This window comes from Labeo rohita, unplaced genomic scaffold (genome assembly GCF_022985175.1).
Source record: "Labeo rohita strain BAU-BD-2019 unplaced genomic scaffold, IGBB_LRoh.1.0 scaffold_209, whole genome shotgun sequence".
Classification (NCBI taxonomy): Eukaryota; Metazoa; Chordata; class Actinopteri; order Cypriniformes; family Cyprinidae; genus Labeo; species Labeo rohita.
Genome location: NW_026128319.1, coordinates 11,810 through 27,876, shown reverse-complemented (window position 1 = coordinate 27,876; position 16,067 = coordinate 11,810). Strand labels below are relative to the sequence as shown.

The following is a 16,067-nucleotide window of genomic DNA, read 5'->3' as shown; positions in this document are numbered from 1 at the left end:
AGGGGTACATGCCTTTACGGGTTGTGATAGCGAAAGTGCCTTTGCAGTACGAGGAAAACTTACCACTATCAAACATGTGAAAGGAAACAGGACATTCCAGGAGTCTTTAAAATCACTGTGAACATCCTGTGCTGTATCAGAGGACTGTCCTTGTCTTGCAAATTGATGTGCTCAGAAATGTGCAAGCTACAAACCTGCAGCAATCAGAGGGAGGAGGAGGAGGATACTGATGTCATGAAACTAGTCGAATATGATGATGATGAATAAACAGAAACAGTTTGCATTGACCAAATAAGTTAATAAACAAGGTAGAATTATGTAGTTTTTGTTTGTATGATATGTTCTGTTCAAACAGTGACAACAAGTGTTTCTTTTGTCCCGCAGCATGCTAATTTGGTGACTTTCTGTGTCTTGCGTCATTTATTAAAATGTTTATTATAAATGTTTATGTTGTATTATACCAAAAGAACATGCCAAGAGTGGGGGTCAGAAAGACAAACAGAGTTCTGGTTCAGCCACATGTTCATGAGAAGGAGTTTCTGGACATAAGCCTGTCAGGAATATCAATCTCAGGGCTGTTGCTACATCGCATTTACCTTAGTCATATTTAGGTTTTAGCCATACCTTATCTTTTCCACCTCCACCTATGAATTTGCAGTGTTTCCAGATGTTTTTATGCACATTTGGAATTTATGCATACAAGCAACTGGATGGAAACATGAATAGGCCTACTTAAATTATGTTGAGAATTTATATTATGCTAATTTAATTTAATTTTCATATTGTTCATTCTCAAAAAAATTATAAAAATAAGTTGAAGAAATAAATAATTTAAACAATTCAAGTTTGTATTGAGGTTTTGAAACATTCGATGAAACTTAAATTTAAAAGGAAAATGTAATCATTTTTTTTTTGCAAAGATTAAGGACAAAATATGTTTGCAGTTACATAATAACAAGGTCATAGTCATGTATATTGCATAAAAACAAGAGTAACACATAAAATCTAGCTTGTATTGTTGTTACTTTTGACCCAACCAATGGGGTCGAAAGTAACAATGTGCAACTTATGTTCAAACTGAAATTAATATACTGAAGTGTTTCTACATTTTTTAAAAAAATACCACCTCCACCTGGTATTAATTGACCACACTTCTGAGTTATAGGCCATAGCAAAAATATATCTCTATCTATAACTTTATCATTTTAAATGATGTTTTTCTGAAAAATGGTACTTTTGTCCCCGCTCTCTCCTACATACTGTATAAATTAATGCTATTGTTTGCAAATATGAGACCATGGATCACAAAACCAAGGGTCAAGTTTTCAAAATTGAGATTTATGCATCATCTGAAAGCTGAATAAATAAGCTTTCCATTGATGTATGGTTTGTAAGGATGAAACGATATTTGGTTGTAAATAATAAATAGTTGTAATCTGGAATCTGAGGGTGCAAACAAATCAAAATATTGAGAAAACTGCCTTTAAATTTGTCCAAATGAAGTTCTTAACAATGTGTATTACTAATCAAAAGTTAAGTTTTCATATATTTACTGTAGAAATTTTACAAAATATCTTCATGGAACATGATCTTTACGTAATATCCTAATGCTTTTTGCCATAAAAGAAAAATCAATAATTTTGACCTATACAATGTATTTTTGGCTATTGCTACAAATATACCAATATATAAGACTGCTTTTGTGGTGCAGGGTCACATATAAGGTTAAAGGGTGTTTTTAGAGTAAGAACAATTTCCCCTTCATGAGTTTATTCCTCTTTTTGAACGGGGTTCGTTTCTCCGTGTCGTAAACTCTAGGGACAAGGCTTCTAAATCAGGGTGTTTTTAGGGGCATGATATTTAAATGATGATTATTTTTAGCCACCCCATTTATCAACATACAATCATTCGTAAGACAGGATTGGCGGCATGCAAATCACACGTGAACTCTGTCATGATAAATATAAGAAATATTGCTTAGTGCACCTTTAATGATCATACACGTTTCTTCTAATCATAATGATCATATAAACCTTTTTTATTTCTGACTTTTTACAGCATGACAAAGCTATATTAAATATAACACAACAGAATGTCACAAAAATCTTATCAGGACTCAAAAGATGCACTGTACAGAGAAAATACAAGGCTTATATTCAGTTCATTGTGTCTCATCGTAGAATGTGAAGAGCTGCTGGATTCAGTGCAGCAGGATGAAGGAGAGCAGAGAACAGCAGAGGAACAGGAAGCTCTGAGTGATGCTCTGAGCACGATTAGCACTTTGAATGACATTCTGAGTGACACTCTGAGCACCATTACACAGGTTCCCCTCACAGCATGAGACACCCTGAACATCAGTAACCATTTTCGTGCCATTACAAATAGATTTGGAGATACAGCCTTTTAGAACTTTTGACTGGCCCCCCGATATTCGCTGATGAGAAGAAAGAAAACAAAGGTTTATCAAAAACAAAACAAACAAAAAAAAATAATAAGAGAGATAAAATAACTTTTTTGTTTTCCAGATTCTTACCTGTTCCATTAAAGCAGAGGTCTTCACTCCCTGAGCAGCTCAATATGTTTGAGCAACTTTGCCCATCACAAGAGTAACATGTCTTTCCATTGGGGACATTAGCGGGATCTACAGGATGAAAACAAGTATTCGTTTATTTTATTATCTGACCAAAATTGAATATCTAATGAAACAACACTCTTTTAGCTGCTCTATTCAGTTAATTCACAACTGACAAGCTGCACCCTGTATTGTCTTTCCTGACTGAATGTCCTTTGCGAGTAAAATCAGTACTGACCTTAAAGTCACTTGCATAAGGTCAGCAGCGTTGGGGGTAATGCGTTACAAGTAACGCAAGTTACGTAATAATATTACTTTTTTTCAAGTAACGCATTACTTTTGAATTTCTAAGAAAATATCTGAGTTACTTTTTCAAATAAGTAACGCCAGACTAAATGTGAACATGCTTTACTTCATCTCACTCACAACAGATTCAGTATTCCTCAAAAGGAATAAAAACAGTGAAATGCAAATTCAGAATATGATGCAACCCTGCAAAAATTAAATATGTTAAAACAAATATCCTTTATGCATTTAATTCCATTTTATTAACCGGTGTCTCTGCTGCTGACCTTCGATGATGCAGTTCAGTCATACTAATAAGCAAAAATTATTTTAGATAAACTAACATTTGTGCTTCATTTTTTTTATAGCTGAAGAGTGATCTCCTGCATAAATGTACTTTTCTTTCAGCCTGAGGTGAATTCATTTTACTTTTGGTGTAAAAGGTCTTTTACATTAGAATGGTTTTATAATAAAAACAAAGAAGCAAGTCCTGCCCAGATTTAAAAAGTAATGCAAAAGTAATGCAAAAGTAATGTAATGCATTACTTTCCATAAAAAGTACTAAGTAATGTAATTAGTTACTTTTTCAGGGAGTAATGCAAAATTGTAATGCATTAATTTTAAAAGTAACTTCCCCCAACACTGATGATCAGTAAAGCACAATACCTGGAGCATCTTGGGTGTTACACTTATCTGTGTTACAGCACACCAAAGAATTCTTTGCAGTGCCGACATTCATAGATCCACTTGCGCAGTCAACAGCACAATCTTTAGCCTTGATGCTACCTGAAAACAAGAATGATTCAGGAAGACTAGTTCAACACATTATTTTCATGCAAAATATATTTATAAATATCAAAATGTAGCATTTTCTTATTTCAGATATTGATTCAATTTTAATACGAATTCTATTGTTATAGCTTAACAATCAGAGAGAAACCAATTAAACAGCAGAAATCTAAATAGAATATTCTGTGGTTACAATCATAAATTCTGTGATGTAAAATCAAGTTACAGTACATTTCCAGTGAAGCAGCACCAGTATACAAAATACCAGCATCTCCATTAGTCAAATATAACTGAATTTCAATCCATCATTAGACTTACCAGCTTCTGTTGTTGTTGTTAAACTCACACACTTGGAAAGTCCACTGGGACATGTTTTTACTTTTTTAGTTGTACAAGAACCCATCAGACTCACACAGGAGTAACAGTTGAAAGAGTGTCCTTTAGGAATTAAACAAAACGAGGTAGTGAGAGAAAGACATTAGTTATCTGTATTTGTGCCCAGGAACGTAACAAACGCTATTTGTCTTTGTACCTGCAGTAAAAAGAATAAACAGAAGGAAAACTGAGATTTGCAAATCCATCTTTGATCAGGAGGTGAATTAAAAAATGTGCCTGTTTCAGTGTCCATTTTATAGCTTGTCGAAGGGGTGGATCTTTATGAGCAAATGAGAGTTGAAACAAGCAATAGATTATCTCTTTGTGTTCTGCATAAGAAAGTTGATCATCAGTTGTTCATATGAATGCCTTATTTTATTTTATTTAACTTACTTTTGTTTGTTTTGAGGGGGAAAAAATAAATAAATAAGACATCAGCATACGCAGACACACAAAAACAAGGAAATAGAATGTAGGTGGGACATCCTGTTTCAACCTCTGTTTAAACAGATCCAACAAAACCAAGTTTCATTTTCTCTGAAATAATGAATGATCAGATTTGAGACAACAGAGTTATTTTAATCCCATTCTCAAAAACATTACTAAAATTATAATGTGAAATATTTTACTTATATTATTATTATTGTCTAGTCCAAAATAGGAAAAATATCCATCCATGCATTTTCCAAACCTCTTGTTCTTTGTAGGGTTATGAAGATGCTGAAGACTAGGTCAAATATACTTCTCTTTAAAAAAAAAAATATATATATATATATATATATATTTCTAATGAGTATGGTTTAATATTTTAAGTTGTTTTAGTTGATATCAGAACTAAGAACTTAAACAACAATAAATAAATACTGAAATACTTCAAAAATAACTTACAGAAATTACTTAAATACTAAAAAAAAAAAAAAAAAAAAGAAAAAAAAAAAAAAAAAAAAATGGATTAACAGAAACAAAGCACAAGAAAGAATGCATAATGCAAAGGGATGCATTATGCAGAGAAAAGGAAATCCGGAAATGGTTGCCACAGTTTGAAATCATCACTTTTAGTTGGGCTCAAAAGAATTAGTTAGTTTTAATTAGCCGCTGTTAGAGATGCAGAACGAAGGTATATGTTGATGTTTTATTTGTAGTTTTATTTTAAACATGCACAAAAGGAAAAAAAGCATATTTAGTGCCTTTGCATTTATTCTGAAAAGTAATACACCAGTGTTTAAGTAAGAGGAGTGGTGTTTGTTTGTTTTTTTTTGTTTGTTTTTGTTTTTGTTTTTTTTGCTATGATTGATCGTTTTGCAAAAGAAAAACTAAATCTTTAACTAGTGGATGTTTGTGGAAGTTCTAGTGAACATAAACTTGCATAAACTGCTTAGATTAGACTTAAAAAGTCTGTTTCTGAAATGTATGACTTACCCCTTGTCTACTGCCCTATCACCGCAAGTGTTTTTTGGTAGTTTCAGACCGACACAGTTATCATTTTGACGTCCAGCGCCACGTTGTTTAAATAAATGCACTTGCGTCCATCTGTCAATAGTGCTTGTCTGAAAACAAGGTTTGTTTAGGCTCATTGCTGGTGTTTGTTATTTTGAGGCAAATTAAATTAATTGCGCTATTGACCAACCAGGTCTAAAGTCAGTGGCTCACGCATATCTTCTTATTACACAAACATGCCACCTCCGCTTCAGACCATGCGCTTAGATCTTTTTAAAAATAGGGCCCTAATTTTAGATGCTTCCACTTCCACAGTAAAGAGAACATTCAGTACCAGAACTTATTCTCTACTTTTGAGTTTCTTTTGCAGTGCAAACATGCTTGTTTTGCTGCTTGATATTGCAACGTGGTGTTTTTTACCATGTTATTTTAATGTATTACCTAATTTAATACACTGGTTTGTAGGTCAAACAGTTGGACTGTTTACTGTTTGTTGTTATTCTTGTTATTTCCCCAGGGCCGGCTCATGGCATAGGCGGAACAGGCAAATTCTAGGGGCGCTGCCGATCCCTAGGGGTGCCAAAATATGTGAAGTTTATTTTTATTTATTTATTTTTTATTACCAACAATACTTCAAAACTATGAAATTAAAATATTACAAAAAAAGAATCGTCCCTTCAAAACATAACTGCTTTATTACTCTCCCGACTCACCCCAGTTCGAAGCATGATCAGTCTTCCCCCGGCCCGGCCCACTTCCTTATACATCAGTTACCTCATAGAGAGTGATAGATGTTTACTAATAAATTACCACTATGTCAGAAAGACCAAAGCCCTCTGGTGCCCAGGGAAGAAAAAAAAGAAAATAAGAAGAAGAAAAGTGGGACAAAGACAGAGGTAATGTGATGTAATGAATGATGATCGTATAAACAAACTAGACGTGGTAAAAGTTTGTGAACAAAGTTTGCCTAGTTTAAAATAGGGTAATAACAATGTCTGGAGTTCCAGAGATCCAAGATTTTTCGTGCCACATGATAACATGTTTTAATCATATTTTTACGCTATAGTTGTGTAACATTTGGGTATTTATGGTATTTTTAATCATTTGAGATGACTAATTTAGTAATATTTGTATATAACTAGGCTTATTAAAAATGGCAACATTTAATTTGTGGTGATGACGTTAGAAAGGGCTAAAGTTTAGTAGAACATTGTTGCCATCTACTGAAATTGAACATTTTAAATTTATTTTTAAGATTAAACAGCAACTTTACTGTATGACAGAGAAGTGTTCAAACAAAACTGTATTAGTTTTGTGCAGGAATACCAGATGAAAATATTCTTGCTGTTTGTGTTTAGTTCATAATGTGACATAGGCAGCACCTATATTTTTATAGTTTCACTGGAAACAATTAAAAATTTTCCATAATGAACATGAACAAAAGTTATACTGTTGCAAATGTACTGAAATAATAATATGAAATAATTTCCCTATAGTGGACAACAAACCATTAAATCACACCCATAGGCTTACTTCTGCATCAAAGAAAAAGGTATATGTTGAATATAGTACATCTAAACCATTTTCAGTATTTCTTGTTATTCAGTCTAAAATGTGCATCCTGAAGGCAAAACATACAATTTGGATTTTTGGATGAGTTTGTTACACAAATGTCATATGGAATATATATTTCTGAAGCAATGTACATCATGAACCTGAAGGTTTTATTTGTGCAGACACAAATACCCTGCACTTTTTGGTGGATTCTATTGTATAAGCTTACAAAACAGCATATATAGTTGTGCATTTATAATGCATGTATTTGTAGGAGCTCTTCAAATATATTATTTATGTATCAGATTCATATGAGAGGATGCATATTGTGAGAAGCAAGTTACACAGTGGCATGAGAAATCTTCTGAAAATTATTACAACCTATTGTTTTATGCTAACCTTTAACACATAACGTAAAAAAAAAAAAAAAAACCTGCTTGTTCATTTATTGTATAAACGGAGCAAGAACATAACATAAATGTCTAAAAGTTTGTAATTTAGTTGAATGATAACATTTACTTTCTATTTTATTGCTCTGAACTGAATGTATGAAGCAAAAGCCAACTTGGTTTAGCAAACTCTTTTTAAAACTGTAATATTTTTAAATACTTTATTATATTCTATAATAAAATTTGGAAAAATACATATTTAAATGCAGAAAAAAGGAAGTGAAAAAGAAATATAAATTTAATAACAGATATCATTGCTCTACAAATTTTTTGTTTCAATTTTGTCTTTTATAGTGCAGTGTTTTGTTTATATATTTTTTTAAATAAAATACAGGTGTTCCAATCCCCAAAGCACTGTTCACTGAATTTCATACGGTCCACTCCAACGCACACCAAACTTGCATATTTTCTTTATTAGAAGTAAGTTTGGCATCAGAATGTTTTTGAAACTGATATTTCAAGATCAAAGGAAAAAAAAAAACACGTACACGGTTGTGTTAATTAAAATGGACTTAAGTTCTTATAATGCAGCAAAACATCTTTCAGGCCCTTGTCATTTCTAGGCTGGACTACTGCAATGCTGTTCTGGCTGGACTTCCATCATGTGCAATCAAACCTCTACAAATGATTCAGAATGCAGTAGCATGCTGGTCTTAGAAGCCCCAAAGAGCCCTTGTCACACCGCTCTTTCTCTGTATCTTTATCTCTTTATCTGTGCACTGGTATCACACTCAGTCCCTGGAGGGACACACAGCTGGGGTTGGAACTAAACTCTGAAGGGCTGTTTGACACCCCTGATCTATCGGTTGCGGCTCACACAACTGCGAACTCAGGACAACTGATGTTTGCATACAGATCAGCCACGGGCTCCGCTGCACCCTCCTACTTCCACTCTGTCTTGCAATTCTACATTTCGGTACATGAGAGACATCTTGTGGTTCCATCACAGAGATGCACAAAATCACTTTGCAGAACATTTCCATTTCTTGCAGGCGGAATGTTCTTCCCACCCCCCCATCTGAAATGCAGAATCTCTTCAACGTTTAACTGCAAAAAGTCCTTTTCCTTAATCCCTCCCTGATTTAGCCTGTACTAATTAATAATAATTTTGAACTGTTTGATGTCAGCAATTGCAACGGTTTAGGTGTAGAAAAGAACATCTGCTGCCACCTGCTGTTTTAAACTTTATTTAAATAATTTTTCCCTTTGAATAATTAAATAATTATCATTCATGTTTGTTCTGAACATGATGAGCATTTATTTATTTATTTTATTTTAATAAACAAAACGTTTTTATATTTGTAGTGTACTTTTTTTCTTTTTTTTTTACAGCATGACATGCTGTACTAAGTATAACCTTAGAAACAAGGTGGTGTAGTATTTTATTTCATAAAATGTCACATCAGAATGTCACAAAAAAAAACCCATATCAGGACGTAAAAAAGCTGCTGGATTCAATGCAGCAGGATGAAGGAGAGCTGAGAACACCAGAGGAACAGGAAGCTCTGAGTGACACCCTGAGCACTGTTAACACTTTGAATGACATTCTGAGTGACACTCTGAGCTCCGTTACACAGGTTCCCCTCACAGCATGAGATGCTCTGAACATCACTAACTGATGTTGCAGTATCACAAAGAGATTTAGAGGCACAGCCTTTTACAACAATTGACTGGCCCCCAAAACTCCCTGATGAAAAGAAAGAAAATAAAGGGTTAAAAGTTCTAAATTACTAAATGTGATCTGTATCAAATGCTCACATATAAGAGAGGTAAAATTACAATTTTTTTTCTTTTCCAGATTCTCACCTGCTGCTTTAAGACAGCGGTCCTGACTCCCTGAACAGCTCAGTATGTTTAAGCAGCTCTTCCCATCACAAGAGTAACATGTCTTTCCATTGGGGACATTAGAGGGATCTACAGGATGAAATCATGTATTGTTATTTTCTGTGCAAAATTTAAAATCTAATGAAATATTCTGTTATTCTGCTACACCATTCAGTTCACATCAGACAAGCTGCACCCTGTATTGTACTTCTTTATTGAGCATCCTTTGGATGTAAAATGAGTGTTGACCTTAAAGTCATTTGCATATGGTCAATAAAGCACAATACCTGGAGCATCTTGGACGTTACACCGGTCTGTATTACAGCACGCAACAGAACTCTTTACAATGCCGAGGTTTATGGATCCATTTGCACAGTCAGCAAAACAGTCTTTAACCTTTATTTTATGCATGTCATCTGAAAACAAGTATGGTTCAGGAAAGACCGGTTCAACACATTATTTTGACAGAAAATATTTATAAATGTCAAAATGTAGCATATTCTCATTTCAAATACTGATTTAATACTAAATATAAGGATATATATATATAGATAGATAGATAGATAGATATATATAGATAGATAGATAGATAGTATAACAATCTGAGAGAAGCAAATTAAACAATCCGTTGTATTGGACTTACCAGATTGTCCCATTGTTGTTAAACTCATGCACTTGGAAGATCCACTGGGACATGTTTTAACATTTTGATTCACACAAGAATCCGTCAGACCCGTACACTCATAACAGCTGAGAGAGTGTCCTTTGGTAATAAAAAAGAGAAAGACACATCAATAATCTGTATTTGTACTCAATAACATTACAAACACTATTTGTCTTCATACCTGCAGTGAAAAGAACAAACATTAGAAAAAGTGAGATTTGCAGATCCATCTTTGATCAGGAGGTGAATGAAATGACATGTTTCAGCACTCATTTTATAGCTTATCAAAAGGGGAGGGGTTTTATGAGAAAATGAAAGTGTAACAAAAGTAGACATTACTAGTAACAGAAGCTTCACCTTACATAATTTACATGGCAGTTAATGAAAAAGGGAATTTTAATTAGGAATTACAAGGAATGTATAAGTCTGCTTAAACCAACCTTCTTAAAGGGATAGTTCGCCCTAAAATGAACATTCTATGATCATTTGCTCATCCTCTTGTCATTCCAAACTTGTTTGACTTATTTTGTGTGTTGTCCATAAGATGAAAACAATGTTTAATAATGTTTGGTTCCCAGCATATCTCCTTGTGCTCTGCGTAAGAAAGTATTATATTGAAAATATGAATTGTTTATGTATGATTATGAATGCTTCTATTTATTTTGTTATATATATTTTTTATTGGAAAAAAAAAAGAAATAAGACATGAGACAGAAAACACACACAGACACACACAAAAACAAGGACAAACATATATACAATAAATATACAGCGTGAAGAGGTTCCACAGACCTTAAATATATATGACTAATAATATTAATAATATTAATAATAATAAAAATGCACTTACAGAAAATGTAGAGGGAAAAAACGGATATTTTAATTACAAGCACACTGGTTTGTAGTGCAAATAGTTTTACCATTTACTGCACATTGTTATTCTTATAATATTTCCCTATAGGCAATACTATAACACAAATGTCATGCCAATAAAGCAACTCAAATGTGAAAAAAAAGATTATGTAACCTTTACTGTCACCACTGCTTTAATCACAATCATTTCAAAAAGTGCACGTGCCAAGGGGTCATAGTTATAATGATGATAATCCTAATTATATCAAGTACTGATATTTAAACCATTTTAACAGATGTTTAAACAGAAGCGCATGTTGTTATTCTTCTCGTTATTTTCATATAGCGGATAATGAACCGGACGTCTCACCCATAGGCTTACTTCCGCTTTAAAGAAAAAGGTGGATGGAGAGTGTGTGTTTAATATAGTAAATCTTAAACCTCTTTCAATATTTTTTATCTAGTCTACAATGTGCATCCTGAAGGCAAAACGTACAAGCCAGATTTGAAGCAATCTAAATCATGAACATGACAGTTTTATTTGTGCAGATACAAAACAGCATGCACATATTGGTGGATTGTATTGTATAAGCTTACAAAACAGCATATATTGTGCATTTATAATGCATGCACTTTGTAGGAGCTCTTCAAATATAATATTTATGTATCAGATTCATATGAGAGGATGCATGTTGTGAGAAGCACAGTGGCATGAGAGGTCTTCTGAAAATTATTATAACCTATTGTTTTAAATTAACAGTTGAATACTAACCTTTAACACGTAACACATAAAAACCCCTGCTCATTCATTTATTATATAAATGGAGCAAGAACATAACATAAATGTCTAAAAAAAATGCATGTTTGTAATTTAGTTGAATGATAATGATTATGTATGGATTGTGCACTTCTCACTACAATGGAACTATAAATAAGTGCAAGTGGAATGGTTTTTTTTTCCGTCCGTTACAATGTATTTAGTTGGAAACACAATACCCCTTGTAACTCAGAAATCAATGTACTTTTATCATAGAACCAAATGTCCTTTTGATTCCAATATTTAAATCCAATATTTTTTCAGTAGTAAAATCCAGTGTCTTTTAGTCCAATCAGTATAAGTGTATTTAGGAAAAAATACAGGTAAAAAATCTAATGAACCTTTCAAAATTAGAATCAGAGCGTTGATTTAACAATAATAATAATAATAATAATAAACCCCCCAAAAATTAAATAAGATGTTCTACCCGAGTGTTTTTAAAGTGTGATGGGATCTCCAGCGCTTATCTGTGAGATGAAGTGAAACCAAATTGAATGGAACAGTTCCTGCTGATAAGGACTCCTGGCACACTCGCCATGCTTCCGTCTGTCCAATGGCGGTGAATCCAATGGTCGTATCAAATCATGCATGCAAACAGAACTAATCTGCATAACAGGGAAACATTCAATTACTCTATCAAAATCATTTCCAATTTCTTCATCAGATCTGGAAACAATATTACTCAAAAACCCATATTCATATTTGAAACAGGATACATTCTCTCAGTGAGTGCACACATGAATTCAGACTAGCTTATTACATCGTAACGTAGATCAATGGGTTTCAAAGCTGTCCTGGAGGCACCCCTACCCTGCACATTTTGCATGTCACCCTTATTAGACCCAAATCAGGTCTTGCAGTCTCTACTAATGAGCTGATGATTTGAATCAGGTGTGTTAGACGAGGGGGACATGCAAAATGTTCAGGGCAGGGGTGCCTCCAGGACAGGTTTGAAAACCACTGACGTAGATTGACTTGTGGTTCGCAATAGCAGATTCATGAGACTGAAGTTACTCTCCAGTTGGTTTTTACTCAAAAAATTCACATCAAGATATTGAGATAGCAAGGTATGCAAAAACAATACTTAGAAAAACTTAGAAAACACATGTCATGCTAGTAACACACATGGTGAACACTCTGCAAAACTCACAGAAACAATCAGTTATTTTCTAAAAAAAATGTACAATTTATATATACCTTTTAACCTCAAACGTCTAGCTTTGCGTGAACTCTGCGTGTATTCCGGTTCATGACAGGTTATGTCGAAAAACTCCCATCTCATTTTTTCCTCCAACTTCATAATCGTTCTACATGTTGATGTTTTATTAGCCGATGTTAGAAGTGCAGAAAGTGCAGAATTAGTAGTTTTATTTTAAACCTGCGCACATACACGCAAAACTTTTGTCCCTTTGCATTTATTTTGAATAGTGACAAACCTAAAGGAAGTGGCATGGTGTTTTTTTCTGCTACGACTGATCATTTTGCAAAGGAAAAATTAACCACTGGATGTTGTTAGGTGTTGTGACTGGTTGTAACGTGGGGTTACAAGCCAAGCCAAGTCTGTCCATGCCAAGTCAAGTCTGTTTATGTCAAGTTTGTCAAGTCAAGTCTCTGGATTTCACTGCGATTTTCTCAATATTTTGATTTTTTTGCGTACTGTATACAGTAGTGAATTTATAATGCATTTGTATGAGGTCTTTAAATATATTATTTATGGATCAGATTGATATGAGAAGGATGCATGTTGTGAGAAGCAAAGTACACAGTGCACGAGAGGTCTTTTGAAAATGATTATAACCTAATGTTATATTACATTAATGTAGAAAAAACCCTGCTCATTCATTTATTGTATAAATAAAGCAAGAACATGACAAAAAATGTGACCCTTAACCACAAAACCAGTCTTAAGTAGCATGGGTATATTTGTAGCAATATTTTTCAATAGATTTCTCAGATTCCAGATTTTCAAATAGTTGTATCTCGGCCAAATACTGTCCTATCCTGACAAATGCATTTATTCAGCTTTCAGATGATGTATACATCTCAATTTTAAAAAATTGACCCTTATGACTGGTTTTGTGGTTCAGGGTCACAAATGTCTAAAAATTCATATTTGTACTTTAGATGAATGATATTGTTTGCTTTTTATTTTATTGCTAGGAACTGAATGTATGAAGCAAACTACTGGGGAAAAAAACAAAACAAACAAAAAATAACTTGGTTTACCAAACTGAAAATGGTTTTATTATTATTTATTATATTCTACAATAACTTTTAGGAACATGCATATTTAAATACATTGAAAGTGGCATCTGGGACTCCACGTTGCTCTGTGAGCTCCCGAACAAAGCCAGAGATTTTTTCGAACAACTGATGGTAAAGTGATCGTTGAAGATGAACTTCTTAACTTTACTGTCATTAAGATGAGAACTATGAGTCACGATGAAATTGTTTTGCTTGTTACAAACAATTTCAGTTCTGAACGCATTGAGTCCTCAAAGAAGGCCCTGTTTGAGGTATGTCCAAACACATCGCAACGCTGTGTCCTCCATAAGGGTGCACAGAAGGACATTAACAATGTGAAAATGTGTCTGAGAGTCCTAAATGAATGTGGAGAGGATATACCTCGTTCATCTCACATTATTTGGATGATTTACCTCCCGTGACTTTTAATCACATTGATGTCTCTGTGCTATTAAGCAGAATGGAACAATTAAATAATGACACCCACGGTCTAAAAAAGACTCTTGACATTCAATCAAATGTATGTGAGAGTTTACATGAAGTGAGTGCTACCCTGAATTCGCGGGTGTCTGTCATTGAGACACAGTATACAACTACTGCCCCCCCCTTCAGTGGTGACTGACGGACAGCCATCTAGCGCTGAGGTGGCCTTGGATGACGTTTCGGGACCAATGGTGCCGTCTGACCTGTGTGCAACTGGATCAACGCAGAGATCTCCGGCGTGGAGTGCTGTGGTGCGGAAGAGACGCCCCAAGCTGGATAGGGCTGCACCGTTCAGGCTGAATCATCGCCCCGCACAAACTGCGAAACGGGAGCGAAAAACAGTTGGGGTAATAGGGATTGGCGCTGTTTCTAACATATTAGCTGTCAAGTCTAAGATAGTGAGTGTGTTTGCCACAAAGTTTGATCCCAGCTTGGATGCCGAAACTCTCGGCGGATATTTGAAGGAGAAACTGGGACGCAGGGCCGTGCACAGACCTTTTGAGGAGCATGTGCTGAAACTGAAAAAAGGGCACCCCCCCCCCCCAACCCTTCCACGAACCCCTCCACCACTAAAAAAATAACACACAATAATATTCTTATATTATATTTATTTAGTATTAATAACTTTTATACAGATAATATATACATATAGAGGGTATCTTTAAAACTAATTACAACAACACACCTGGCCTTCTAGTAAAGTTAGTTTTACCAATTTGCCTCCTGGGTGGTTGTCTGTGTATTATTTGTCCTGTGTTTGTGAACTGGTTGTGCACTCTCTCTTAGTTGTGTAAGATGTTCATTTTCTTTTTTTCTTTGCTTTGCATACATGCAGGTTACATTCTGCATGATAAAATATATAGAATGCACAGTGACCTGATGATTCTCATTCTCACTGTGTAAAGTTTTTTTTATTTAATACAACATTATTACAGTATTAAACCATGTTTTTCTATGTTTATACATGTGAAGACGAGCGGGGAGTATACAATACTAGATTTTTTTAAAAATCTAGCCAGCAAACACATGCATAATATAATAGCATCGTAAACTTTAACCTACCATGCTGTGTGACCATAGGCTATATAATATGATGAAATGTTAATAAATTACATCATGTAATTTACATGCATCAGCACATTCAGCAGATAGCCATAAAATCAAAATAGAAATTTCTTACAATATATTTTACCTAGCTCAAATGCAGTTACACCGCGGGTTTTTGACCAGCGAATGTGTGCAATTTGTCCATCATTAAAACGACGACATCACATTACGTCAACATCACACCGGTGTGGTGATGCATTATATGAACCTTTATAGACATACTAGTGTTTATTTCATAAAAACAACGTTGCACTTATTCAAACAAGAAGATATTTTACCGTTACAAGACGAAGACGTTCATCTGCTTCTGCTCTATGACTCTGACTGATGTGCTGAAACGTAAGTTCGCGGCGCTCAGGGGGCGGAGTTGTGAAGTTTGACTGACAGTTTGAGCGGTTCTAAGAGATGCGCTTTTTAATGCCTTTAATTAAATTTGTTAAAAAGACAAACAGACGTAAAGGGTTACCAATAGCATTGATTTATTTATTTTTTTTAAAAACTCCCCCCAAAAAAGGGCACTTCCGAGTGTAATTACAAAAAGGGCATGTGCTCTGCACAGGTTGAGCCCTACCTGTGCACGTGGCTGCTGGGACCTGATGTGAAGTGCCGCAGAAT

General features: G+C 34.4%; 1 protein-coding gene across 1 annotated transcript; it reads right to left on the bottom strand.

Annotated features, from left to right (window-relative positions):
• Nucleotides 1–2,017: 2,017 nt before the first annotated feature.
• LOC127159347 (urokinase plasminogen activator surface receptor-like) lies at nucleotides 2,018–10,308 on the bottom strand. The gene is made up of 7 exons (XM_051102202.1): nucleotides 9,929–10,308; nucleotides 9,573–9,701; nucleotides 9,268–9,375; nucleotides 3,965–4,084; nucleotides 3,524–3,643; nucleotides 2,534–2,641; nucleotides 2,018–2,434 (listed from the first exon to the last, which is right to left on the bottom strand). The coding sequence occupies exons 1-7, from the start codon at nucleotides 9,954–9,956 to the stop codon at nucleotides 2,376–2,378; spliced, it is 672 nt and encodes a 223-aa protein (XP_050958159.1). The 5' UTR covers nucleotides 9,957–10,308; the 3' UTR covers nucleotides 2,018–2,375.
• Nucleotides 10,309–16,067: the final 5,759 nt, after the last annotated feature.

Bases quoted from the DNA above. Each gene is read 5' to 3' on its own strand.
- LOC127159347 (XM_051102202.1), bottom strand. From the start codon at position 9,956: ATGAGTTTAACAACAATGGGACAATCTG. The intron at 9,376-9,572 runs GTATTGTGCTTT...TTCATCCTGTAG, and splicing joins TAACGTCCAAGATGCTCCAG to ATCCCTCTAATGTCCCCAAT. The intron at 3,644-3,964 runs GTAAGTCTAATG...TCTTGTTTTCAG, and splicing joins AACAACAACAACAGAAGCTG to GTAGCATCAAGGCTAAAGAT.